General features: G+C 37.1%; 1 protein-coding gene and 1 pseudogene across 4 annotated transcripts in view; both read right to left on the bottom strand.

Annotated features, from left to right (window-relative positions):
• Fancl (FA complementation group L) overlaps positions 1–26,896 on the bottom strand; it is a 66,969-nt gene extending 40,073 nt beyond the window's left edge. For 2 of the 4 annotated variants that reach the window (XR_005871751.1, XM_005070358.4), the window contains exons 1-5: positions 26,773–26,896; positions 20,120–20,178; positions 9,642–9,702; positions 6,673–6,729; positions 2,446–2,546 (exon numbers count right to left, since the gene is read on the bottom strand). Coding sequence is in view for 3 of the 4 variants with exons in the window: in XM_005070358.4 (XP_005070415.1) it covers positions 2,446–2,546; positions 6,673–6,729; positions 9,642–9,702; positions 20,120–20,178; positions 26,773–26,868 (374 nt within the window). In the remaining variant the exon portion in view is untranslated. Of the gene's footprint in view, positions 1–2,445; positions 2,547–6,672; positions 6,730–9,641; positions 9,703–12,025; positions 12,090–20,119; positions 20,179–26,772 lie in introns of all 4 variants that reach the window. The other 2 variants (XM_021227287.2, XM_021227288.2) reach the window with 2 other exon arrangements.
• Positions 335–2,439, bottom strand: LOC106021155 (annotated as a pseudogene).
• Positions 26,897–27,193: the final 297 nt, after the last annotated feature.

Below are 27,193 nucleotides of genomic sequence, written 5' to 3'. Positions count from 1 at the left end.
AGCCTCGTAAAAAGAGTTTGGCAGTGAGCCTCCTGCTTCTACTGTGTGGAATACTTTGAGGAGTATTAGAATTAGCTCTTCTTTGAATTTCTGGTAGAATTCTGCACTGAAGCCATCTGGGCCTGGGCTTTTTTGTTTGGGAGACTTTTGATGACTGCTTCTATTTCACTAAGGTTTATAGGTCTGTTTAGATTGTTTATCTGTTCTTGATTTAGTTTTGACAAGTGATATCTATCAAGGAAATTGTCCATTTCCTTTAAATTTCCAAATTTTGTGGAGTACAGATTTTCAAAGTATGCCCTGATGATTCTCTGGATTTCCTCAGTGTCCATTGTTATGTCCCCCTTTTCATTTCTGATTTTGTTAATTAGCATGCTCTCTCTCTCGGTCTTTTAGACCCAGGGAATTGCCTCCCCAGTGGTGGCAGATCTAATCTTAGTTGTCACTGTAATTGGTCCTAATTGCTTCCACCAGCTTAGCCAGAGCACCCTTGTCTTCTGAGTAAACCTGTGTGAAGACAACAGTGGTGCATGTATTCCTGTGGGCCAGCCACCCCAGCCTGGCCTTTCCCTTGGTGATGCAGTATGGGAACCCTATCTTATGACACAAGGACAGGCAGGAAAATCACCAGGTTAGCAGGGTCTGTGTCATGGGTAGTCACCACCAACTGAAATTCTTGTTCTCTACCAAGGTGGTGAATGTACTGACCACTGTTCAAAGGACTTGTGGTCTCCTAGTTAGGACATTCCCTTTGCCAGCAGCTTTCTTCTCATCTTATCATCACAGGTCAGCAGCCTTTGCTTCTTCTCCTGCCTGCAGCTATGGGCAAGCAGAAGCAGCTGGGTATCTGTTTGCTGGTGCAGGGCTGGGAGCAACTGATTAATGGCAGGGGTACACTAAGCCGCTTATAGAGCACTTTCCTTTGCCTCTGCAGCCTGATGTAGCAGGGTCATTTGAGGAAGTGTGTGCAACCTCTTTGGGGTTGGATGTCCTGCCCAGTGCGAAAGTTCTTAGGCCTTGTCTCAAATAGAGGATTCACTACCTTTTTGGCCTCCTGTTTCTTCCCAATGGTAGGAGCCAAGGTCACCTTCTTCCCCTTGGCTTTCTTTCCTTTGGACATCTTGCTCAACTGGAGGAGAGAGCGAATTATATTTTCTACCTATGATGGGCTCTTTGCTTCTTATTAAAATGCTATTTGATGTTTGGCTTCTTTAAATGAGTGGTCAAAAGGCCAACTTAGAAAACAGCTAAGAAGCAACATACATAAGAATAATGAAACATCTTAAATACATTCAGAAAAACTTGCTGGTTAAAAATTCCACTCTCTAAGTGTTAACTGAAGTCAGTCTTTGATTTATCTTAGTAATAAGGAACCCTGAACTGAAATAATAAATAAACACTGAAGCAGCGCTCGTGGCAGGTACAAACTGACAACTAAACTGCCTGTCCACACTGATGCTTCAGCTCTAGCAGAAAGCTGATAACATACTTACTAACAAAATGTAATGTTTTTAAATGTCCACACTAAGAATTGAATTCAGCAACTGCAAAATCACAGAAATCCCCAGACATTTTTTTCTAGGTGATGTCAGGATGAAGTTTCAACAATTTATATTTCCATCTACATTTCTTTTAAATTTCTCTTTTCTTTTTTTCCCCCATGTTTGAAACAGGGTCTCTCTACATAACCCTGGCTGTCCTAGAATTCACAGAGATTCACCTGCTTCTGCCTTCCAAGTACTGGAATTAAGATATGACACAACACCCAGCATGCCTTTAAATTGCATTATTCATTATTTTCTTCAGAGAAAGCAAGATTTACTGCTGAAAGTACAAAAGCATTCACATTTATTAGTATTATATATTGGTGTGTGTATGTGTGTGTGATGTAGGCATATGTACTTACGTGTGTACATGCTGTGGAAGTTGGATGCTGGTGCTGTATTTCTTCTTCAAGAGCACTCTATCTTACTTAGTGAAGGAGAGGTGATCCTTTGTGGTCAAAGGTCACTGATTAGGCTAGTCTAGCTGGCCAACTTGTTCCATATCACCTAACCTACCCACTCAGTACTTTCATAGCTTTAATGCTTACAGAGGGAAACTCTACTCACTGAGCATCAACCCAATACCCAGCATTACTTTTAAACATGAAACATATAGTACATTTAGAATACTGTTAGGCACAACTAATGAAAATTCCTATTAAGATAAATCTCATTATTCGAATCAAATGCCATTTTTTCAAATCACATGAAGCTTTTCAAGTTACTATTTCAAAATACTCCGTCTGGAACTGACAGCAACAATCAGGATCAGGATTTGACACTTTACACCAAAACACCAAGTAAAAGCAGGCACAAAACTAAGTTGTGACAACTAGAAACACAGAAAGCTGCAATGTGTAAACCAAAGGCATTTCAAAGACATATTTTTAAATAGACATACTTATCCCAACCAACAGCTCCTATCTCTCTAAGAAGGTCGGTGCAGAAACCGCGAGAAGGTGGTTGTATGCACAACTCTTGTCTATGCTTTAAAGCAGCTTCCTGTTGGAAGAAAAGGATTTAATTGGCCATGGAATTCTAAAGAGAGAATTATTAACTGGTTACACAACAAAATTTCATAACAAAAGTGTGCACTATTTTTATAGAAAAACCAGGTGGTGGTGTTTTGTTGTTACTGTTCAAAGTATTGTAGACAACACCAGGCACAGCAGTCAGAGAGTCTCTATGGAATATTCTGGGGAAACTGGAAAATAACTACCAGAAGAGTAACAAACATTCCAAACAGGTCTTACAAAGGCTTAAACCCAGACTTTAACCTTTCCTAATTTATACAAATTGTTTAGATTCATTGTTTTATGTTATGTTCATTGGTGGGTTTTGTTGTTGTTGTAGTTGTTGTTGTTGCTGTTGTTTTGCTTTGCCATGGGTGTTAGGTCCCCTAGAACTGGAAATACAGAGTGTTGTGAACTGCCATGTAGGTGCTGGGAATTGAACCTTGGTCCTATGGAAGAGCAGCAGTCAGTGCTGTTAACCCCTGAGCCATCACTCCAGATCCTGGTTTGGTTTTAAAACAGTTGGAAATAAAATAATTCACCTCACAGAGTTCTTTTCAAACATTCGCCATTTTCAATAATCAACTTTACTATAATTTATGAACAAAGGCAGAATACAGGATCTCATTTGTATTCAGAAACACAGCACAAATGTACAAAACAAAGTACTCTAAGTCAAAGACCGAGAGGGTCTTACCTTAGCTGAAATTACTAAATGTTTCTTGAAAATTAAATGATCAATAGAGCCATAACTTATAATCTAATAAGAGTTTAATGGAATATAGTCCTGGTCTGGTTCCATGTTCTTACATTTGCATATTAAAATTGTAATAAACAAGAGATTTCCAAATTTTTCTCAAATATCAAGGCGACGTATAACAAATGTTTCTTTGCCTTACTGTGGTCTTTGGTATAGTTTGGTAAGCTTGATAATCTTCATAAGGGTTTATTAATTCATAAATGAAAATGTAAATTTAAAAGTTGTTCCTCAACAACTCTGGATCTAAGCTTTTGATAAATGATGCACCTCAAAGAGTTGCCATGAGGATAAAAAATAGACTTAGAAGAAACACTGAGCAACCAAGTTTCCAATATATACTACCTGACACTATAAAAAGCCTCACCATAAAATAAGGAATACAAAAATGCTTTCAGTTGTCAGCAGCAATATTAGCATTATGACTTTGGCAGAAACAAAGATAAGAGAAGCTTAACAAGTTAAGCATAATTGTTATGGTTTAGAGGTGAATACCCCTCAAACAAAGCTCATGTGCTTAGGCTTGGTCCCCAGGGAAAACATTACTGAGATTTTGCATGGGTCAATTAACTGATGAGTTCAGAGCTCCAGGGCCATTGGGAAGCAAGACATTGTTAGAGAAAGGAAGTCACAAAGTAGCAGGACCTTGAAGAGTTTATCTTGTTCTTGTATCCTTATGTCATTCTCTCTGCTACTTTTCTCCTCCCAAACATAATCTTCTGTCTCACCATGCAGGCACCCAGAGGCTGTGGAGACAACTGACCATGGGCTGAAAGCTCTGAATATGGATGGATAAAAAGCCCTTCTTACCCAGGTGTGCTCAGGTGTCTTATCACAGAGACAAAACTTAGCCAACACAATAACCAAACTAATAAATAAATAAATATGATTAGAAACCAGCATTTCAGAATAAAGAGACAAAAGCATAAATGCAAAGAAAAATTCAATAATGCTAACTGGAAATATCATGAACTCATGATTACTCTTCTAACAGCTTTGTCTACTGAAAAGAATTAGAAGCAGAAACAGCAATGAGCACCCCACTCTAGACCAAAGTATCAGACACCATTTCCCATGATAATAATGGTTCATGTGACTATAACTAAATTCTACAGATTTATTAGAGTGGTAATTACATTTCTAGACTAGAATGAGTTAGTATGTCTAGAGCAACTGGCATCACAAAGCAAGAAAGATTAGGGTACATTAAAAGAGCACAGGAACCAATATGAGGCTGTTTGAGCTGATCAAAAATAGGACAATTCATGGCAAAGCCAATTAATCTGTACTTTAACTCACACAAATGAATAAAATATGAATGATAAAACAGTGTAAAATAAGTTCAAACACATATATGTGTGTTATATTTGTTTTATATAAATGATATATGTTTATATGTACATATGTATGCATATATAATAAATCACAAGCACATCATTAAAAAAAGAACAATTTACACATCAGAAGGAAAATGACTGTAATGGATTAAAGCTAATCAAACACATAAAGCCCATGAGTTAATAGTGATCCTTTAAAATGATAAAATGATAGTTGTTAGGCACTAGCTTTTTACAATAAAAATTATTTTTTGTAAAGAAAAAAAGCAAACTTCTACCTTGTTGCTCTAGTATAAGTTATGGCTCTTGTAAACCAAATAATGGTGAGGTATTTTAGTTAATAAATCTTATACATATTTTTCTTTTATTCAGCATTTGGGACACTGTCCTTTGATAAAGCACTGCACAAGCTGTGGGGTTTTACGCCCTCTACCACAAAATGTAAACTATAATTTAAAGAAAACACCCTTTAAAATCCCAGTGAAAGGGTGGATACAGAACAGTAGACGATAAAATTCCTAGGTGGTACTGATAGGAAACTCTACCAGATGCATCGAAACCTATTGATCAGCCTTTACTAAATGAAGGACAGCAGACATCATACAACTTCTGGTGTACTACAGCAAGGGGTACAAAGCTCCACATATTCATATAAAATGAATATGCTGAGATCTGATGGGTAGATTACAAAGAAAATGTACTGACTATCCTCTACCCAAATTGCTTGGGAAATGTATATGATTTTAATTTTTTCAGACTTTGTATTACATATACATAGTAAATACTGAGATGGGATCAAAACTAAAGCACAGTATTCATATTTTTTCCTTATATGCAATGTCTGAATGAAATTTTGATCTATATCATTAGCAATTCTCTTCATGACACAAATTCTCAATCTGTGATGTCTGCCATTTGTGTTGCCATGGCAGTGTTCAGAAAGATGGGTATGTGAAACATGTTAGTTTGGAGGTAATGGATGCTCAACCCTTAGGAGGGTGGGCTGAAAGATTCCACGGATGTCTAAGAAACTCAGTTTGCAATGTGAGAAATTTTATAGGCACATGATTTGTTTTGTTCACAAAGGACATGAATGAAGAGAAACAAAAGCCAAAGAGAACATAAATTAAACCTCACATCAGCATCGAGGTCAAGGGTGGGAACCTTCCATCTGATAAATCAAAAACCACTACCACTGCCCTCATTATTCCCATCATGGTGTACTTGTTGGGGTGCATGTGTGCCCACAGAATACATGTGAACATCCAAGGACAACTTTGTGGTGTTGGTCCTCTCATTATACCTCTATGAGAGTTCTCAGCTTGAACTCAGGTTGCCAGGTCTACATACCAAGTGACTGTACCTAATGAGCCAGTCATAATTAAATATTTGGAAACATGCAGAAAACACTTAGCTAAAGATATATACAGAGATATATTTATAAAGAAATTGGTACAATCTCTAGAATTTCCTGTTGAAATACTATAATCTCTTCCAAAAATGTTAGGCAAGAAATATGATTGACAAAATATTGATGCTAGGTCATCAACTCAGGCTATTCACTATAATCACCTCCTTTGTTCATACTGAAAAGGCTCTTCAGAAATCTGTATTTGTATAAAAGATAACTACATTTTATGCTATGTCATTAAGTATGAACACCTCATGCAAGCAAAAAGGATCTGACTTCAATTCCCATCACCCAAAGGTCAGACATGAAAGCATATGCCCATAATCCCAGGTCTGGGGAAGGAGGGACTGGAAGACCTCTGGGGCTCAATGGTCTGACAAGTTTGCCAAATCAGCAAGCATCAGATCAGTGAGAGACACACCTCAAAGATAAAGTGGAACACAATTGAGGAAACTGATAGTTTAGTATGTCCACAAACATAAAGACACACGTGCATATGGCTTCACACATGTGTACACATACAAATATCAATACACAGACACATACCACTAAAAAGTTTCAGAAGCAACCAAAACTTAATACAAAAACAGTGTTGGGAAAAAAATCTTACCAAAATCATCTTCAACTCCATCATAAAGCTCACTAGATCAGGAGACTGCTTCATTCTCTACATGAAAACATTTTCAATTAATAACTCATGAAATGAATGTTCCACTCATTGAAAATGCAATGAATGTGGGCAATGGATTAGCTACATCTAAATCTTAATAGCATTAATTAGTTATCACTTCTATTCCTGTCCATTTCATTTGGAAGAGCGACTAAAGCTTCTGTTTTAGTTTACTTCCTATTGCTGTGATAAACACTATGACCAAAAGCAACGTGAAGAGGACAGGGCTTATTTCAGCTCACCGCTGCAGTCCCTCTTGGCCAGGGACTCCAGGCAAGAGCTGAAAGCAGAGGCCACAGTAGAGCATTGCTTAGAGCCTTGCCCCAAGGGCTTGCTAAACTTGCTTTCTTCTGTCATCCAGACTACCTGCTAAATGTGGTATCATCACAGTAGGCTGGGCCTTCCACAGCAGACACTACAAGGAAATGCCCTACCAACCTGCTGACAGGCCATCTGATAAAAGCAAGTTCTCAACTGAGCTTCATCCTCCCAATAGCTCAAGTCTGTATCAGTCAAGTTGATTAAAACTAACCAGGACTACCCCAAGTCTATTTGGGTGAAATGTAGTGAATTTTGGATGAATTCACTTAAAACTACACACTTGCCTCCATTCCTTCAGTATTCATCACTGAAAGACCTAACAAATATAGAAAAGCATTATTTAAAAAAAAGGGGAAGGGCAAAGTAAAGATATGTAAATAAAAAGAGGAACATAAAATATAAAATTCTAGCTTCCAAAATCTAGTGTGGTGGTTTGAAAGAAAATGACCCCCAAAGGGGATGGCACTATTAAGAAGTGTGGCCTTCTTAAAGTAGGTATAGTCTTGCTGGAGGAAGTATGTCACTATGGAGGCAGGCTTTGAGTTCTCATATATGTTCAAGATACTGCCCAGTGTCTAAGACCACTTCCTGTTGCCTGCAAGATGTAGGACTATCAGCTAATTCTCCACTACCATGTCTGACTGCACACCATGTCCCACCATGATGATAACGGACTGAGCCTCTGAACTGTAAGCAAGGCAACCCATTTAAATGTTTTCCATTATAAGGGTTTCCATGGCCATGGTGTCTCTTTACAGCAATAGAAACCCTAAGTAAGACATCCAGTTAATGTATTAACTAGATATATTAATAATGGCATGTACTTTGTTTCTTGACCTTTAAGAGCATGGATAGCCATTTTCATCCTTTCTCAGCCACCTCATCCTACTTTAAAAGAGAAATATTCACTAAAATAAAAACTATTATAATAAAATGGCAAAAAAATGGCTATCCCCTATAAAACAGAATGAGTATTTCAGAGATCTGGTGTTCTAGTTCTACAAAATTCTTTATCCTTAAAATAACTATAGAATAAACGGCCACATCTTAGGATGTTTTCTTAGACCACAACATCATTTCTCTGTTTAAAAAAAAACCACTGCTTGCTTTGTGTTTCTACTTTACATTGTGATACATTGCATTAGACCTACGATGTTCTAAACAATGCTAAATACGAACTTGTTTCACGTTTTCAGAAAAGAAAATTAAGATATTTGAACAGTATCTGAAGGCAAATCATGGTGGAATACATGCCTGTATTTAACCACTGCTGTTTCTACAAGGACAACTTATATCAAAGCCCCAAGATCCACAGGCCAGCTGCTGAACCCAGCTCGATGCCTTGTTCTATAACGAGAATGTACTGGAATGTAACCACACCCTTGTGTCCTTCACTTATGCCTCTTTAGGTGCTCCTGTCAGAACACAGAACTACAACTGTCAGGCTTGGTTTTTCATGAAACCTGATCAAGCTTTATAAAAAGTGTGTTGACTGCTTGGGTCTACCCAAAGTAGAAGAAGAAATAATTAGGAACATTCTACTGAACCTTGAAAAGAAACAAAAAAATTGAATACTGAGTTGTACCTGACCGGCTGGGAGGCAGGGGGGAAGTAAGTGATGGCAACTTTAGGACTCTTCTTTTAGAATAAGCAGAGGAAATGAGATATTTGTTCCACTGTTTGCTTACCTGCTGTGAGCACAAATGACTCAATGGGCTTGTTCTTAAACTTCCATGCATAGTATACATTAGTCACAAGAATGAGGGAGCAGGGTAAAGAGAGTAAGCATAGTCTCAACATTCCATTACAGCAAAGCTGAGCTTACACACTAGCACACAGTTTACTCTTCTAGTCAAGCAGTCCTTCTCCCACCTCCTCTGTGACTCAGGGACACTTCGCAGAGTGAGCATCCTTGCTGTCATCACAATAACATATCTTTAGCATTACACAGAATGTAATATGGAATCCCAGGAAAATCACACAAATGAAAAGATCATTAAAACAAGTGCAATTCTACTAACATTTTTTTGGAAGAGACATTCTATCATTTTCACTTGTTTCAATAATAACTTCTTTTACAATGTTTCTATAATCTCCTAATGACTTTTCAGATAGGGTAAACCAAACACTAAGAATAAGTTAATGCTGCTGAGCTCTCTCCTTAGCCACCCTTGGCCCCTCTCTTTATGAAAGGTAGCAGGGACCTAAGTGACTTCCTTTTCATTTTTGCTCTTCATAAACTAGGACTGCAAATCCTTACTGCCATACACATCTAGGTCCAGATTTTTCTTTCCTGTCACTACTCTACAAGTTCAGCAGAGAAATCATCAGTGAAATATATACAGATGGGGTGACCACATTTGAAAACATAAAGACTCAAATCTGCAAATAATTTTAAACCCCCATGATGCCTTGACATTTGCTGAGGATTCTAGAAAACACTCTATGTAATACACAATCTTTAAAATACTTGAAATCCATAAAGCACGGCAACTAATAAACCAGCTTGTATACAAATCAGAGCCTTAAAGAGTAAATTTAGTAAAATCTATCCTTATTTTAAAGCATAACACTTTTAACAGACTTACCTGTTGGACTATCTGATGGTATTCATTAAGTATATTTTTCAATTGCCAGCTACACAGTAATCTAAAATTTTAACAGGAAAAATTAGCTTATTCATTGTTTCCTATTACAAGGAGAAAAAGGTATCTGTATGCTAACATGTACATATAGTCAAAAATCATATAAGCATAATTCTGACAAGTAAATAAAAATACTAACCACTCATAAAGTCGAAAGTCTCATCATCAACACAGACAACAGCTATTAGTAAGCAGCATACTAATAATACATTGTTTCTAAATTATAAAAATGTCCAAATAAAAACTCCACTAAAGTAGAGCTTCATCACAGTAAGAATATATAATATACAGTTTGGAACATAATATATCAAATTTGTACTTGAAAAAAGCCTATGTACAACATATTCTCTGAATTCTAGATTAACATAACTGAACAGATACTTTTAATTATATAGATACTAAAAAGTTCATCACCACTAGCTCACTTCAACTGGCACACAAAATTAGTAGGTCAGTAATCTTCTTAAGGAATTACTTCTTAAGGAATTATCTAGATGTAGGAAGTCTGAGTTTAGGGTTGCAGGATGGCTCAGTAGCCAAGAGCACTGGTTGCTCTTCCAGAAGATTCAAGTTAGACACTCAGGATCCACATGGCAATGCATAACTGTTCATAACTTCAGTTGCAATGGAACCAAGACCCTCATCCATCTCTGGACAATAGGCATTCATGTGGTTCATAAAATATACATAAACAAGACACTCAACTACATAAATGTAAGTAAGTGGGCCAGCATGGTATTGCACACATGTGATTGAAGTGCTTGGGAGTCAGGGGAAGGGGGATCTCTGAGTTGGAGTGTTGGAGGATATTCAATCACACTGTGAAACCCAAGTTTGGATTCCCATTGATTAAATAATATTAATGATCAGGAGGCTGAGTTAGTAACTAGTTGACAAAAAGTAATCATAGACTATCAGAGTGCATCTGGAAGACAGAGACACAGGAAGTAGTAGGGAGGGGTTTGGAGTGATGTAGCTTTTTCTGGTTTGGCAGAGATGCCAGCAATGAGAGAGGGTTAGCTAGTTGCAACTCAGTCTCAGAGCTTACAGGTTTACACCCGTCTTTGAATCTCTAGTCTTATTTAAAAATAGAAAGATGGGAGATTTAGTTAAAGCTACCTTTAGTGGTAGCAACAGGGCCAGTACCTGTGGGATCAAACCCTATCTTTTTTTTTTTTTTTTTTTTTTTTTTTTTTTGGTTTTTCAAGACAGGGTTTCTCTGTATTGTTTTGGAGGCTATCGGTCCAGCCCAGCCTCGAACTCACAGAGATCCGCCTGCCTCTGCCTCCCGAGTGCTGGGATTAAAGGCGTGCGCCACCACCACCCTGTCTTAAATAGCAAGGCTGCTGCTAGAAAAGCAGGCCAGTAACTGTGGAGTTGCAATTGCTGGTTGAAATAACAGTAGATAAAGGCATAGCACTACTTTGCTGAAATTAACACGTGTGGCACCCAACATGGGGCACAAGCACAGGGACAAAGCAGTCATGCCACCCAGTTCTTCCACAGTTGCTGCCTGGGTCCTTTCCCACAAGCACTGACTGCAACCAGCTATCACTAGCTGGGACTCCAGAAAGCAGGCTTGCACTTGGAAATTGCAAGAAGGGCTTGAGTTCACCACTGAAAACACACACTAACAGTGAGAAGTCAGCAAACTTGGCAGGATACCTAAGGAGTCTTTTGGAGTAGAGGTAAATAATATTAAAAAGAAAATCTTTCCCACATTAAGAATGGGTAACATCACAATGCAAGGCACTAGGACTCTGAATTGTGCTAGTAGGGATGGTTTGAAAACAGAAAATTTAATGAGGGGAGAAACACCTTAACTGGGATTGACATAATGCTGATTGTAATTACTATTAGTTTTGCAATTAAGATTTAATACTTTTTAAAAAAGGATTTCAGTTTGATAACTGTGCCAAATAAAATTTGACTGATGCGATACAAGCCTTACAAAGACTTACCAATGAAAATAAGAAAACTTTGATTCATAAGATACAGATGAAAATAGCAAAAATACTTAGACACAGACAGAGGAAGTTAAAGCAGAACCTACTGTGGCAATGAATTATGAAACAGAAGAATATGACCTAACGTTATTAGAACACCAGCCTTAATTTATCCAGTTACCATACAAGAATGACCTTCAGATATTAGGCATCTCCAAGATGATGCAGAAGTTAACTGGAATACTGTAGAAATGCTAGGTTTGAAGAGATTTAAGGAAGCAGTCCTTTCATATTGCATACATTCACCATTTGTGACATAGTTGTTAAATTCATGAACACCTAGGAAGAGAATTATTCCACAATACTGAAAGATTTACTTACAGCAGTATTGGAAGTTGGTCCTCAGTTACAATGGAAAACATGGTGGAAAGAGGAAATTAGGTTCCTAGAACAATGAAATAGAGCATGAAATTTTCCAAGAGCTCTAGGTGAGGGCCAGTATGTGGATTTGCAAAGAAAGTCTCTATTTGTAGATAACACCTTGGTTCTGTGCCACGTAACAGCTTTCAATGCTTGGGACAAGGTTGAAGAATCAGGAAAGAGGTCTGAGTCAATTATTAAAATTATGCAATGCCTAGAAGAAGCCTTCACTGGTGTTTTTTCACAAAGATTGACCAGAGATGCAAACTATGCCATGTAACAGCTTTGAATGCTTGGGACAAGGTTGAAGAATCAGGAAAGTGGTTTGAGTCAATTATTAAAATTATACAATGCCTAGAAGAAGGCTTCATTGATGTTTTTTCACAAAGATTGACCAGAGCTGCAAACTATGCCATGTAACAGCTTTGAATGCTTGGGACAAGGTTGAAGAATCAGGAAAGAGGTATGAGTCAATTATTAAAATTATACAATGCCCAAAAGAAGCCTTCACTGGTGTTTTTTCACAAAGATTGACCAGAGATGCAAACTATGCCATGTAACAGCTCTGAATGCTTGGGACAAGGCTGAAGAATCAGGAAAGAGGTATGAGTTAATTATTAAAATTATACAATGCCCAAAAGAAGCCTTCACTGGTGTTTTTTCACAAAGATTGACCAGAGCTGCAAACAGAATGATATTAGATCCAAATGTTAGACAAGTATTAATTGAATATTTTGCTTTTGGAAATGCTAATTCAGAATAAAGGGTGATTAGGCCTTCAAAGTCAAGATCAGCACCCATACATGAGTAGATCCAAAATATATCTGATATTGGATGTCATACTTATTATGATATTTAAATAAGAGAAGTGATTGCTAAAACTTTAAGAAAAATCAAAAAGTCAAATATTTTAATTGTGGTAAACTAGGTCATCTAAAAAGAGATTGTAGTCAAGGTATTCTTAGAAACAATGATTTTACTAGAAATAATCCAAATATAACACCCAGCCTTCTGGAATATGTAGAAGGTGTGGCAAAGGCCAACACTGAACTAATGAATGCAGACTAACATGAGACAGGTAACTTAATTAACCCTTTCCCATCAGGAAACACACCTTTGTGGGCCTCTCACAAGCCCCAGTGTCAAATTTGGTTCAATCATTCCTGGCCACTATTGGTTAAACCTTTCCACAGAGCAATTAAAAGACATAATGCCTGTTGTTAAAAACCACACAGCTGTGGATGACAGAACAGATTCAGCAGATAAAACAATATTTTCAGGAGTGATAATAAAACAAGTATTTTGGCAAACTTGTATAAATGATCAAAGGCCAAAGCTAAAATTAAAAATAAATGGCATTGAAATTGAAATTTCCTCATTATAGGGAAAAAAATGGACACTGGCAAAGAACATGCAGTAATTTCTTGGGAGAGATTCGTAACAATTAATCCAAAAACAAGAGACTTCAATTTATAAAAAAAAGAACTAATTGGATTCTCCCTCATATAATAAAGGGAACATCAATTTCTGGAGTTCCTACAGTCTATACTGATGCAAATAAATCATGAAAGGCAGGTTAGAAATAAGAAAAATTAAGTAAAGTGGCTCAAGGGCCTTATGATTCATTTTAGAAATCAGAATTATTTGTTAGTCTCAAGGCATTATAAGACTTTCCAGAACCATATATATATATATATAGTTCTTTACTCTCAATATGCAGGAAGAGTTCTTTTACATATTGAAACTGTTGAACTTATTACAGATAATGCAGAATTAACTTTATTATTTATTCGACTATAATAAGTAATGAGAAATAGAAACCATCCTTTGTAAATAACAAAGGGATACCAGGTACAAGGTAATGATGAAACTGATGAATCATTGGTAGGAAATGTCTTAGAAGCCTCATAATTTCATTAGAAAAACCATTTTAACAGCAGAGATTAGAAGATTTTTTCTATCACCTAGCAATGAACCAAAGCAATTAGAAAAGAATATTCTACTTCACATTTGTATAAGCAAATTCTACTTTACTGCAGGAAGTAACCCAAAGGGTAATCAAAGAAATGAAATTTTGCAAAAGAAGATACATATTCAAGATTTTAATGGGCCTTTAAGTTCTGAAAAGGCTGATTCTGTAATTCACATTTTTTTCTCAGCACTTTACACGCAAAATTTTATTCCATTTTCAAAATGTACTACCTTTCATATGTTATTATTTAGATGTAAAAGATCATCTGAATAATTTGCTTATGCCTAATCTTACTGGTCACCCCTAGAATACACCCCACGTCTCCAATTTCTGTATCATCAACACACATTGTGCCATCATGTGAATCAGTCAGTCCCTACAGTTAGAATAGCTGCATAAATACTAAATACCATTTCAATAAGCTGTCGTCTATGAGATATATTCTTTGGAAATAAGAGAAACAGATGATACAGTTAATATAAGCAGGGACACCCAACTGGCTTTGCCTGATTTTCAGCACTATCAACAGCAAAACTACTTAGTACACATTTAATTTCCCATGCTTTATGACACATTTATGCTTTAAGCTAATTGTCACAATGTCACAACAAATGATGGTTACCAATAAAAACTAATCTTGTATTAGAAGAAAAAATGAATTTGTGAGAAAATCCTGTGGATCCTCATGTTTGTGTACATACATGTGTGTTATATGTCATGGAAAATAGCACTACAGAGCATTTTGTCATTAGTTCAAAGTCATTTCCTGTTCAGAAGCATATAACAAAAAAAAAACTGAATCTTTTAGTAATGGCTTTATTCTAAGATAAATTTGAAATTATATCCAGGTGCATGTTAGAGAATCCTAAGGAAAAAAAAGGCACATAATAACAAAGAGCTAGTCACCTACCATATCATTATTTTATACTTACATTTTCAGAAAATTGAATACTATTATAAGAGAGACAGCAAATACCGGAAATGGCTCACAGTTTACCATATGTTTTAAGTATTATTGATGCTTTTCCTACCTCCTATTTTCTGGATAAACCAGGTAGGATTTTTTACTGACATCATCAAATTCTATGTGCATTATTTGATGCATATTCTGTCCTAGATAACCTCAGTAGATGGTGACTTTTAAGTAGCTTAGTTTCCAGGACAGATAATACACATGTAATTCACATTTATTAAAAGTTGTGGACATTGTGGGGATAACTGTACAAATTAAGATTGACAATGCTCCAGCACATCTTTCTAGTAAAATAAAAGTTTTTTGCATGTTAAAACATGAAGCATATTACAGTTATGCCACACAATCCTATAGGACAAGCAGTTATAGAAAGATCTAATTGCACTTTAATAGCTAGGCTTACTAAATAGAAAGGGAAACCAATACAGACATAGATTATACATTATTTTATTGACTTTAAATTTTTAAAATGTTAATAAAAAAGGAACAGCTGTAGAGAGACATTGGATAACAGAAAAACTGCTGGATTAAATTAGCCTACAAATTTTAAAGATGTGTTGACTTCAGAATGGAAACCAGGATTTATATTACATTGGGGAAGAGGTCTTGCTTCTATTTCCTCAGAGAAGAAAAGCTATAGATACCATAAAGATTGATAAAGATCAGATTCAGACATGAGAGACCCCTTGATTAGGAAAGGCAACAGTTCATCAAACATCTGTGTCATTGAATCCAAACTAACTTACAAGTCTAATAGATGACTTGTGTTTGATCTTGCTAAAAAAGAAAAAAAGAATTAATGTTTTACAATTACAAGATAACAATTTTTCTGTTGCCAAAAAACATTATGCTTTAACACAGACAATACCTGACACAAAGGAACTTCCCAATGTTAGGGTTGGAAAGAGTTTTGTTTTGTATTTCCAGGAAAATAAAGACCACTTGGTAAATGAGACATCTTAAGAAGGCTGAATCAACCAGAGAAAACGCCCCCCCCCCGTCAACAAAAATAAAACTGGCCCAACAATATAACACACTTCTAACAGGATAAAATTTCACAAATTTCCCATGTTTGTTTCTACTGTTCTCTACAAACACAAAAGACAAACTGTCTTTTTGTGGTTCGAATTCATTTAAAAATCAAAATTGCCTTTGGAGTTGGAGCATGGCTTATTCCTTCTCTAAACCCGAGCATTCCTGCTAAAAGAAAATCTAAAATCTCTGTCTCGTGTCAGAAGACACCTGGTATCAGACAGAATAAAAATCCAAATTAAGGGATTATTCTATTGCCACTAATCTCATAATCTTTTGGTTTTACTTTTACTCTTTAACAATTTGTCTTAAGTTATAAATATTATCACAAAATTTAGAAGATTAATATATACAAAAATATATGAATTTTCTATTGTGATATTAATGGTCATATAGAGTACTAACTAATTCTAGAAACAGACTTCACCTAGCATCCTGTATGTGATTTGGGCTTGAGTCTGAAGCAGGTAACTAGGAATTAAGTTTGTATACCCCAGATATGCTTAATAGATTGTGGTTGTGCTTTCACCTTTCCGAGATCGGCTACATATGACTTTTAAAATGTTTAAGTTTTCTGCAGTGAACCATGACCATGCCTACCAGTGACCTGTGAAGTCGTCCAAAAGGATGATGGGGTCCCACAATGATGATTCTACCTGGATTGTGGTAACACCAATAAGCTGACAAACACTACCCAAAGATCAGCTTTGAACTATCAACTGCTCAGAACAATTTCAAGGTAGTTAGCTGAGATAGTAGAGCCTCACAGACTATCCCAGCCAGGACTTCAGATAAGTCCTGCACTTTCCCATTTACAGACAGACTGAACAACCAATGTTACAGCTAGTTTTCCCAGAACTTGACCATTATGTCACTTTCATAGGGTTCCCTAAAGATGAAGTCACCCCCAGACAATAAGAACTAATTTTAAGACTGTGACTCCCACGTGCCCAAGAGGTGAAGTGGGTAGTGTTTGATCATTTTGTGGGTTATGAATGTATGTCATCATTTGGGAAACTGTTACTAGTCATGGTAAGGGAAGAAACTAAGCAGAGATGTTGAATTCAAAGATCTCTTTCTGAAAGAAAAAAAGGGAGATATAGAAAAGATATAATAAAAGTACCTACTTTAAACTAAAAAGCAACTATTAGTCTCAAATATTTTACATTGGTATGGATTTTTTTATATTGATACAAATTTGTTATTTTTGTTAGAGTACACTTTATATATGTTCCTACTCTTGTTTAAGGAATTTTTGTATATTGATACAAATTTAAGATTACTTTTGTTATACTCTATATAAGTTTCTACTCTTCTTCAAGCTATTGTACCTAAGCAACTCATTTAAAAATGTATAATTAAAAAATACAGTTTAGTGGTTAGTCATCTATAATAATCAAAGTTATGTTAGGTATGTTTTCAAGATTAGACAGAGATATATTTTAGATAGATAGGTGGTCTTCGACACTTCAGAGACCTAGAGAATATGTCATTAAGATGTTTAATAATCTAAGACTTTTCATAACAGTGAAACATCTGTTCCTCAAATCACCAATTTACTTCAAACAAAGGTGACAGGCATCAAAGATCATCCATATGGAGTTTGTTTTTAATGTGGTAAAGTTAGCCAATGAGCAAAAAACAGTCCTTGCTGACAGTGTGTCATCTAAATTGTACAAGCAGGACACACACAAAAAAGTAACTCCCGAACTTTGACAAGACAAGGTAGCACAGTCCTTCTAACTTTCTGCTCTACAGAAAAGTCTGCAAGATATTTTAAGCTGCAAGCAAAAGAAGGATGCCCCAATGTTGCAGAGGAACCTTGGATGGCTGTCCAGGCAGCAAACTACTTCTGTCATTTCTATAGCTTTGGAAGTTATTTCTTCTATTCTCCTTGTTTACTTGGGTAATATTTTATCTTTCTTGGGTTTCTCACAGGAACCTTGGATGACTGTCCAAGCAGCAAGCTACTTCTGTCATTTCTATAGCTTTGGAAGTTATTTCTTCTACTCTTCCTGTTTACTCGGGTAATATTTTATCTTTCTTGAGTCTCTGGTGTGGTTGAAGATAAAATAATTATAGTTTTCCTTGTTAGCAAATTCAGAAAGAAAAAAAAAACACTCACAAAAGAAGTATAGGGTGTATGGGTTGGGAGACATAAAAGCTTAAATTGCTTATCTGAAAAATGTTTTAAGGTCTAAAATGATAGTTTTTGGTTGCTAATAAAATTTAGAGTAGAAAGTAAATTAGGTACAAAACATTGAACTCACCAAGATAGGATAGATAATAGAATAGTTTCTCTGAATTTGCCAAAGAAAAATGGGCTGGACATTGTGAATATAATCCTTTACTTGATAATTGTTATTATTGTATATAGTTTTACACCTTTTTATTTATACAAAAGGGGAAAACATTAGGAGATATTTGATCACACTATGAACCCTGAGTTTGCATTTATGTTAATCAAAAAAATTAACCTTGGGTCAGAATCCTGAGTTAGCAACTAGTTGACAGGAAGCAATCATAGAGCATCAGAAGGCATCTAAAAGAGATATAGAGACGCAGGAACTAGCAGAAAGAAGTACAGGTATTCTGGAGACTTCAGCATGGACAGAAGGTTACCTAGTTGCTACACAGCCTCTCTGAGTTCACAGGTATTCCCCCAGTCTTTGAATCTTGAGTCTTACTTACAACAATACAAATTTAGTTAAAGCTACCTTTAGTGCAAAAGACAGGGGTGGTGACTGAGAAAACAGAATTCCCAGCAGGCTACAGCTGATAACTGCAGAGTAGCAATTGCTAGCTGAAATAGCATTAAATTAAGGTGTAGCCACTATGCCAAAATTAAAACAACAATGGAGGTCACCCTGATCTACAGAGGGAGTTCCAGGATAGCCAAGACTAAACAGAGAAATTCTGTCTTGAAAAACTAAAAATAAGTAAATAAAAATAAATAAATAAAGTCTGGGATTGACATGTGAAGCAAGCTTCTTTCTAATTTAAGTAATAATATATATGCATATATATATGTATGTATGTATATAAACAAAAAAAGATAAATAAATAAAGTCTGGGTTTTCTAAACTAAATTCTTTCTAGCCACAACTATTCCCTCCACTCTGTGTTAAACTCCATGCCCATGCAATCACCTTAATAGCAAAGTAGTCTTTGCAACTGTCCCTCCATTAGCAGCATTATTACCAATATGCTTCCCATCTCTTACCACCAACGTGGTCTCTTAGTAATTATAACTTTACCGTGGTATTCCATAGCTTACCCTTGTAGTTTCTTCTCAATGAATTCGGCTGCTTAAGTACATAGCATCTTCAGAATTCCATGACTCTTACTTCCGTTATCTACCTATCTTTTCTACACAGCAATTAATAATTTCCAGTTTCCTTTTTCCTCAGTCACTCACTACAAAAACCAACACAACCTCTACATAAAATCCTTATGTTTCTACTCTTAAACAGCTCTGGTTTGTTTTTCTTTACATACAGACACTGAAAAGTAGAACCTGGGTTTGTACCCTACCTTCTGAATAGCGGTTTCTGCCACAGTCAATTTTGTTCACACTATATACCTGGACGAAGATGACTATGCATGTGCAAAAACTTATCACTGGAAAGCTGAGGAAGTCTTTTAGTCCTTTTTTTTGTGCCCCCCTTAAATTCCTACTCAGTGGCCGGTAGTGGTGGCTCATGCCTTTAATCTCAGCACTCAGGAGGCAGAGGTAGGTGGATCTTTGTGAGTTCAAGTACAGAGTGAGTTCCAGGACAGCCAGAGCTACACAGAGAAACAATGTCTTGAAAAAACAAAAAAATAAAGACACTCCTACTCAGAACTTGTTAAGGAAGTATACACAATTGTTGTTTACAGCTTTCAATAAAAACAAATAGAGAATTGATGTGTTAGCTTTGGAAAGTAACGGCAGTGATTCACAAATGACAACCTGGTTTGGAAGAACCAGGAGTCTTTGGTGACACTGGCACTATGCTGATAAGCACTTCAGGCAAAACCATCTGATATCAGACCACCTGCTCCACTAACACAGCTATAAAAGCAACCACAACATTACCTTGCGTTCTTCAGCTGCAGATCTTTAGGCAGCACTATTTTGAGGTGGTAGTCACTTCCCTGTGAAAAATAAAAGTGTAAATTTACTTATTTCACTTACTGCTGAAAAGTTAAAGTCATTTATAAATGGTGCAAAGTTCAGCTAAAATTTTTATACTGAAAAGTATAAGCAACATATGGGAAATCAAACAACATTAAGATAGGGCCTGGATTTTTAAAGAAAAAGAAATGAGGAAAAGAAATACCATGAAATTGTTAACACACAAAAAGTTATTCCTTAAAGTATAAATTCAATACCCCAAAAGAATATTACTTCAAGTTGATATGGATGATGAAGAAAAATGACAATATGAAATAGGAATGTATAGTATATTCATATTTCAAGTTTGCAATTTCTAAGTTTTAGCAAAATAAAAATATAGTGTTATATAACCTCAGTGTTTAGACATAACAGATAATTTTAGGGGCTGGACAGATGTCTCAGCAGGTAAGCAGCTTGTTGCATAAGTATTAAGATCTAAGTTCAAATCCCATCACCCACATAAAAAGCCTGTAACCCCAGTTCTGTGTACATGGAAGCAGGAGGATCTCTGGGGCTTGCTGGCCTCCAGCCTAGAATCAAGTTCAGTAAGAAACAATGTCTCAAAACTTCAGAGAATGACAGAGCAGGACAGTGAACATCATCTGCAATCTACACATGTTCATGAGCATGCATTCATGTGTATACCACACACATAAACACACCAAAGAAGATATGTATACCAGGGCACGCACGCACACACACACACACACACACACACACACACACACACACACACACACACACACACAGAGGAACAATTTATATAGTGAACATTCAATAACTAAAATAAGTTCTATAATAATTTTTTAAATCTAAAAATTCACTAGTTATACAAATTTTTTTCTCAAAAGAAAGGAAAGCGTGTTCTCTGAAAAATACATTTGATTTTACTTTCTTTTAAAAGTGAAGAGGTAAGCAGTTTAAACTGTGTACTTAAATAGGAAGATACACGTGAAATCTGAACAAGTAAGCAGGACAAGACAAACAGAAAGGTAATCTTTTACTCCAACAATGTCAAATGAAAAGAGTAATAAAATTCTCGAAAAACAATTACCATGTGGAATTTTAGCAGACTCCCTTCAAAGCAGATTCAAAAACAGAGGAACACAATTAAATGTACCCCATAACCTTTACTTTCATGGTAATATTACAGTTCTGACTTTCATTACATTTAAATGTCCTTTAAAAAAATGAAACAAAATGTACTACTGACCTTTTCAAAAGGTCGGGTAACAATAATTCACTATTTCATTAAAGCACTAAAAGGTATTATGTAGTAACTTTAGCCTAACTTCATAGGCACACACACAGGTCTAAGAACTGTATGAAACACACAATGTATATGAAAGCAATGTACATAAAATTCAAACTCCCAGATTTGAGAAATCCAGACACTGTAAAAGGTCAAGTATCATAAGTGGGTCAATACTTGACTTTTTCAAGAAAATATACAAAAATAGACTTTCTGTAGTTAAAGCAACTAAATAGTATTAATATTTCTCAAGAAGCAGAATTTTCAAGCTTCTAGACAACATACAGAGTTACCTAAACCTGAATGTTCTGACACATCCCAACAGAGTGATTAATAGAATAAACAAATAAAATGACAAAAAAAAACCTTATGGTTACAACCAGAAGTCATAGAACACAATAAGTTTATAATTACTTGTAGAAGGGAGGAAAATCACTTTCAAGTAGACCTCCTTCTGCTGTTCCAACAACAACGAAAGTTAGGAGTATCATCCAAAAAAATCATAGAAGAAACATTGAGGGGATTTCCATTAATTGAAAAAATAAAGAAGATTCTGGGAGAACAGAGCAATGACAATAAATAAGAGACCTAATATGGACCAAATACTCAAGGAGAGGTGACAATGGATAGCCATACATTGTCTTAGCACTCAGAAAGGTGACAGGGAGCATCATGAATTTGAGGCTTGCCTGGGCCACATGTTGAGACACTGCTTTTTAAAAAAGGAAAAAAAGAAAGAGGTGAGATGTCCGAAACATTTTTCAGAGCAGGAAAAAACTGCACATTAGAAAGAAAAAATAACAGTGGAAAACTCTTATGACAGAAATAAGAGTCCACTACATATAACCACTCCCCCTCCCCCAAAAATTAATTCATTAAAATAAACTGCACTTTCCATCACCAACAGAAGAGGGTGTTCTTGAATCAGAAATTTCACAAACTATTGCAAACAGCAAAACACTCACAAACTCAAGGATCTGTGAACCTCCATCCCAAAGTGTTGCGGCACATAGACAGACATGAGAAGCAAAGTATCTCAGGTAAGGGTAGAATCCAGGAACACACCAATATGAACAAGGACTAGAGGGTCAGAAAATGGACATCTCAAGTCTAAGATGTCTAAAAACAAAAACCAGAAACTGAAAGAAGCAATGAACTCATTGACTACATTCAGAAAAGAAATTAAACAAATCAAAATTACATTGAGATGAAAGAACAAGTTTAAACATGCTGAGGAATACCAGAATAAAACAAAATTTCTTAACAGTAGAGTAAAAGGAAGAAAAATGCCCAATGTGAAAAAAAATAAGGATAAAGTTGAATGCACCAGTGAAAGGTCCACACACGCGCAATAGGAGACACTGGGAAGAATATTCACAATCATAGCCTAACTCTGCAAGTCACCACACTAAAATGGACAAGTTTTCATGAGAAAAATGAGTCATAATAATCCAGTCTGAAAAAATACCAGAATTTAAAAATAACAAGAAGAGGCCAAACAAATGACTCAGTGGGTAAAGGAAAATATGCCATCAAACCTGAGTGAGCTCCATTCCTGTGACTCATGATGAAGCAGCGAACCACTTCCCTCTTATCCTTTGACCTCCAGATTACACACTGCAGCATGCATGTATCTGTATACAGGGACATATACACACATGCATTCACACACACACAAACATGGACACACACATGCACATCCATACATATGCACTACATGCATGCATGTAAATGTACACATGCACACATACACATACATGTACATTCACAAATGCACATGCATACACACAAAAGAAACAATGTGATTTTAAAGGGAAAAAATTTAAATGAGGTTTTAAGGGAAGTACTGAAAGCTAGGAGACATAAACACAGACTATGAAAACCAATCTTGCTTTGGAAGGAGGAAGCTGAGGGCTGAACCGTGGATTCACACACACACACACACACAGTAGCACAGGTTCTACCACAGAACTAACTCGCCAGCCTAATCTACAAAGGAATCTTCCAGCTCACTCAATCCTGGAATAATCCAACCAGCCAAAGTAGAAATCCTTGTAAGATAAGAGCCATTAAATACAGTACCCAGAAAAGTATTGCTTGACTGGTACAGCCAAATTAATCTCTGTTCATGTTTAACAAAAATTAAAGGAAGCCCAAACAGTTGGACTCTCCTCAAGTAACAACCACTGACTACAACAAAAAACATCCATGGTGGGCATACTAACAAAGCATATTATACATTCAAAGAAGAAAAAGAAGGCCCACAGTGGAGTGAAAAGTCAAGAGACCAAACATAAAAGCAGCATAAATTATAGACTCCAGGGGAACTAGCCGCCATCTTATGGTGGCATTCACACACATTATAAGATCAGTAACTGAGGCCTCTGGCCAATAGCTGTGTAAGTAATCTTGAAAGCAACGTCTCTGCCACTATTTAACTTTCAGATAGTCAAAGTGTTGGCAAGCATCTTCATTGGAAGTTCATGAGAGACCCTGATCAGGACTCACCCACAAGGTGCTTTGGAATCCATGATCTGAAGAAACTGATAATTAGTATGTTAGTTAAGGGTTAGAAACATGAAGCAGCAAGAGGTAATCAGTATGAGGGCTGCAGCACAAACCCTAAGGGCATCAACAGAAAGAGTCACAGGTGCCAGGAGCCTAAGGACTGAAGCTGGGATCCTGACAAACCAGAAAAAAAGCTGCCTACAATCTCAGTTCTTGCCAAGCAAACACAGAAGACCTCAGGGACAAGATGCCTAATTAGACTAGCTGGAATTAGCAAGTTCAGGTTCAACAAGAGACCCTACTATAATAAGTAATGTGAAGAGCTATCGAAGAAAACATCCAAAGTAAACCTCTGACCTCCTACACACATACACACACACACACACACACACACACACACACACACACACAGAGAGGGGAGGGGGGAGGGAGAGGGGAGGGAAAACAGACAGAGAGAAAGAAAAAACAGATAGAAAGAGAGAACAGACTAAGAGGGGGAATATCATAAATAATATAAGCCCATAAATTCAGAAACCCAGATGAAATTAATTCCTTAACTAACACAAACTACCAAAGCTCATTCAAGAGGAAAGAGCCTAGGAATAGAGAACACACCTTTTATCTATTCACAAATAATTCATTCACATAAAAACTGATTCTTAAGGCCCCCAAAATGTATCCATAACTTCCACAAGTGAGAATTTTATACACAATGCTACTTGTGGTGCACCAAAACTAAAAGTTGTAACAAAGAAAGTAGAAAATTTAGAAATACTTCCATTTAACTATACCTGAAGTCAGAACAAGTAGAAATTATACAAGCTCCAGAAGACAGTGATGAAACACTATAAGCATCTACAAGAGACTTAAAACAATAAGATGAGGAAAATGTAATACCAAAGGCAACACCTTAGAAACTTAGAAAATGTGCTGTCACTGGCTAATTTGGGACAGCGCAAACAAAATAAAGGATGTAACAGTCACAAACACACAGCCAGTCAAAAAGAAGTAAGATGAGAGAACTATTCCTTATAGCAAAGTGCCAATTCATAGATGGAAAAGGCATGGGAATGGCGGAAAAGGCATGAGTGTGTTAGGAAACACATGGGAGTGACAGAGAAGGCAAGAGAGTGATGGAAATGGCATGAGGATGGTGGGAAATAATCATTTGGCAACAGTCACTATTATTGGCTGACTGCAGCCAAGAGTCAAGGATTGAAACGCTATGGTATGTATGTATGTGAATGTGTAATGGCCCAAAGAACCTCACCAAAAAGTACTTATTAATTACAAAAGAATATCTGGCAGAAGTCACTCTGGTCTGGTAATGGATGCTAAGGCTATCAACAGTGGGAGTAGGTGACTTTCTGTGCCTTGAGGGGAACACAGCACTCTTTGTGAGGCAACCCAACCGAAATGTGTTACCAGAATTTAATGCTGAAAAACTATCAAACCTAATAAACTGAAGGCTTAAAAATAAAAATTCAAGTTAGTAAAAACAGACTTAAAACTTCTCCAAAATAAAGAGATAATTAAATTCACCTATGAAATTTACACCAGATAGCAGTTTTAGAAACTGTACTGAAGTTAGATTGAGTGGACCCTTGTTTTTATGAAATGAATGCTAAATTATTTGGAGATAAAGATAAAGAACTATGTCTATGATTTAATCTCAAAAGGTAAGGAAAATGTGTGTACAGGACCAGCCACAATGACACTGTTGATAAAGCCAGCTGTGCTGGATAGTTTTTAGGCAGTATTCAAGACTTAAAGGAATATAAAAATTAGAAATTACCTATTTCCAGTGGATTCTGATGGCTGTAGCTGTTTCCTAAAGTGCTACTGCAGTTACAAAAGTGATGTACAACACTTGCTCTATCCTGCCCAGCCCTTGCCTCCAACACCTCATACATAACAAACCTTGAACTTATATGAACGTCTCTGTGAGAGTGACAGTTTAGCCAGATATTTCAACAATTAAGCAAGAAAAGGTGGCTAATACCTTTTCCTTCTACTGTAACAAAATATAACGTCTTTTTTGTTGTTGTTGTTGTTCACATGGTTTTGAATCACATGGTTTTGAAAACACGGTAAAAAGCCCAAGCTTCCTGTGTGGACGCTAATCACGCAACATTTTCTTAACTTCAGTAATGCTTAGGAAAGAGGAAAAGTTTCACCCTGAAACAAACTTGATAATGTGCTCAGTATTCTAGAGACTCTGCTTTTAGGAGACCTCAACACACATGCTAACTAATGACTCCTGCCACTACCGGGAAAGTTACACACAGTTGAGTTTAATACTTAGCCGCAAAGTCCATACTCAAAATCTGAAGCTATCGTATTTGTTATACCATGGAGAAGCGGGAAATGAGATTTGCTTGTTTGTTTGTTTTAAATAGCCAGAGTTTCTAGGTTATCTGATGCCATCACAGCAAAGGTATCTGGCTTCTCTAAATTTCCCAGGATTTGACTTCAAATGATGATTTGGGGGGGGGTCTTTTTAAGTTCTACTTAATATTGGACCCAGAGTGCTCTGTAAATTAATTCCAAAATCGTGAGTGCAGTAACAGAAGTCAAGAAGGGGCTCAGCAAAGGAAACTGGCCGGCCCTCACTGTCAAGCTCAGGCCAGCCAGCCACCTGCGAGCCGCCCCGCCCTCCCGCCGGCGCCGGCTGGCACCGCCCACGGCGACTGCGCAAGCGCTGTGCCCGAGCGCTGGGTCTCCGGGCTGGCCCGAGCCGGCCCCTGAGGCCCGGATTAGGCTGCGCCGCGAGTGACGGGCTCAGGCGCGAGAGAGTGACCCCGCAGGGTACCTGAGCCGAAATGAATCCCTCATACACAGTTTTCTCCCGGTTCTGAGGAAGCAGCAGCGGGAAGTGGCGCAACAGGTTAGCGTCTGTCTCGGCCATGGCGCGCGGGAATGGCCGCCGCACATGCGCAGTGTGCGCAGAGGGCGGGGCGGGCACCGGCCTTGGCGGGAAGAGTTGGGCTCGCCCAGCAGCGCTGGCTCCTGTGGCTCTGGACTCAGTAGCCCAAAGAAAGAGGGGAAGAAGTTCACTCCAACGCCACAGGTCCCAGTCATCAGGATTACTCTGGCCCGGACTCTGAGAAAGCAAGAACAACGGAACCCTCCCGTTGATTGTCTTGAAAACTGCTACAACTCCAGGGCCAAATTTGCTCCTCTGACAGAGCTTCTACAGTGCCTTTACCCTGAACCTGACTGGTCTTCCCTCC

The sequence above is a fragment of the Mesocricetus auratus genome, unplaced genomic scaffold (assembly GCF_017639785.1).
Source record: "Mesocricetus auratus isolate SY011 unplaced genomic scaffold, BCM_Maur_2.0 Super-Scaffold_100029, whole genome shotgun sequence".
Classification (NCBI taxonomy): domain Eukaryota; kingdom Metazoa; phylum Chordata; class Mammalia; order Rodentia; family Cricetidae; genus Mesocricetus; species Mesocricetus auratus.
This window is presented reverse-complemented; position numbering and strand designations above follow the sequence as displayed.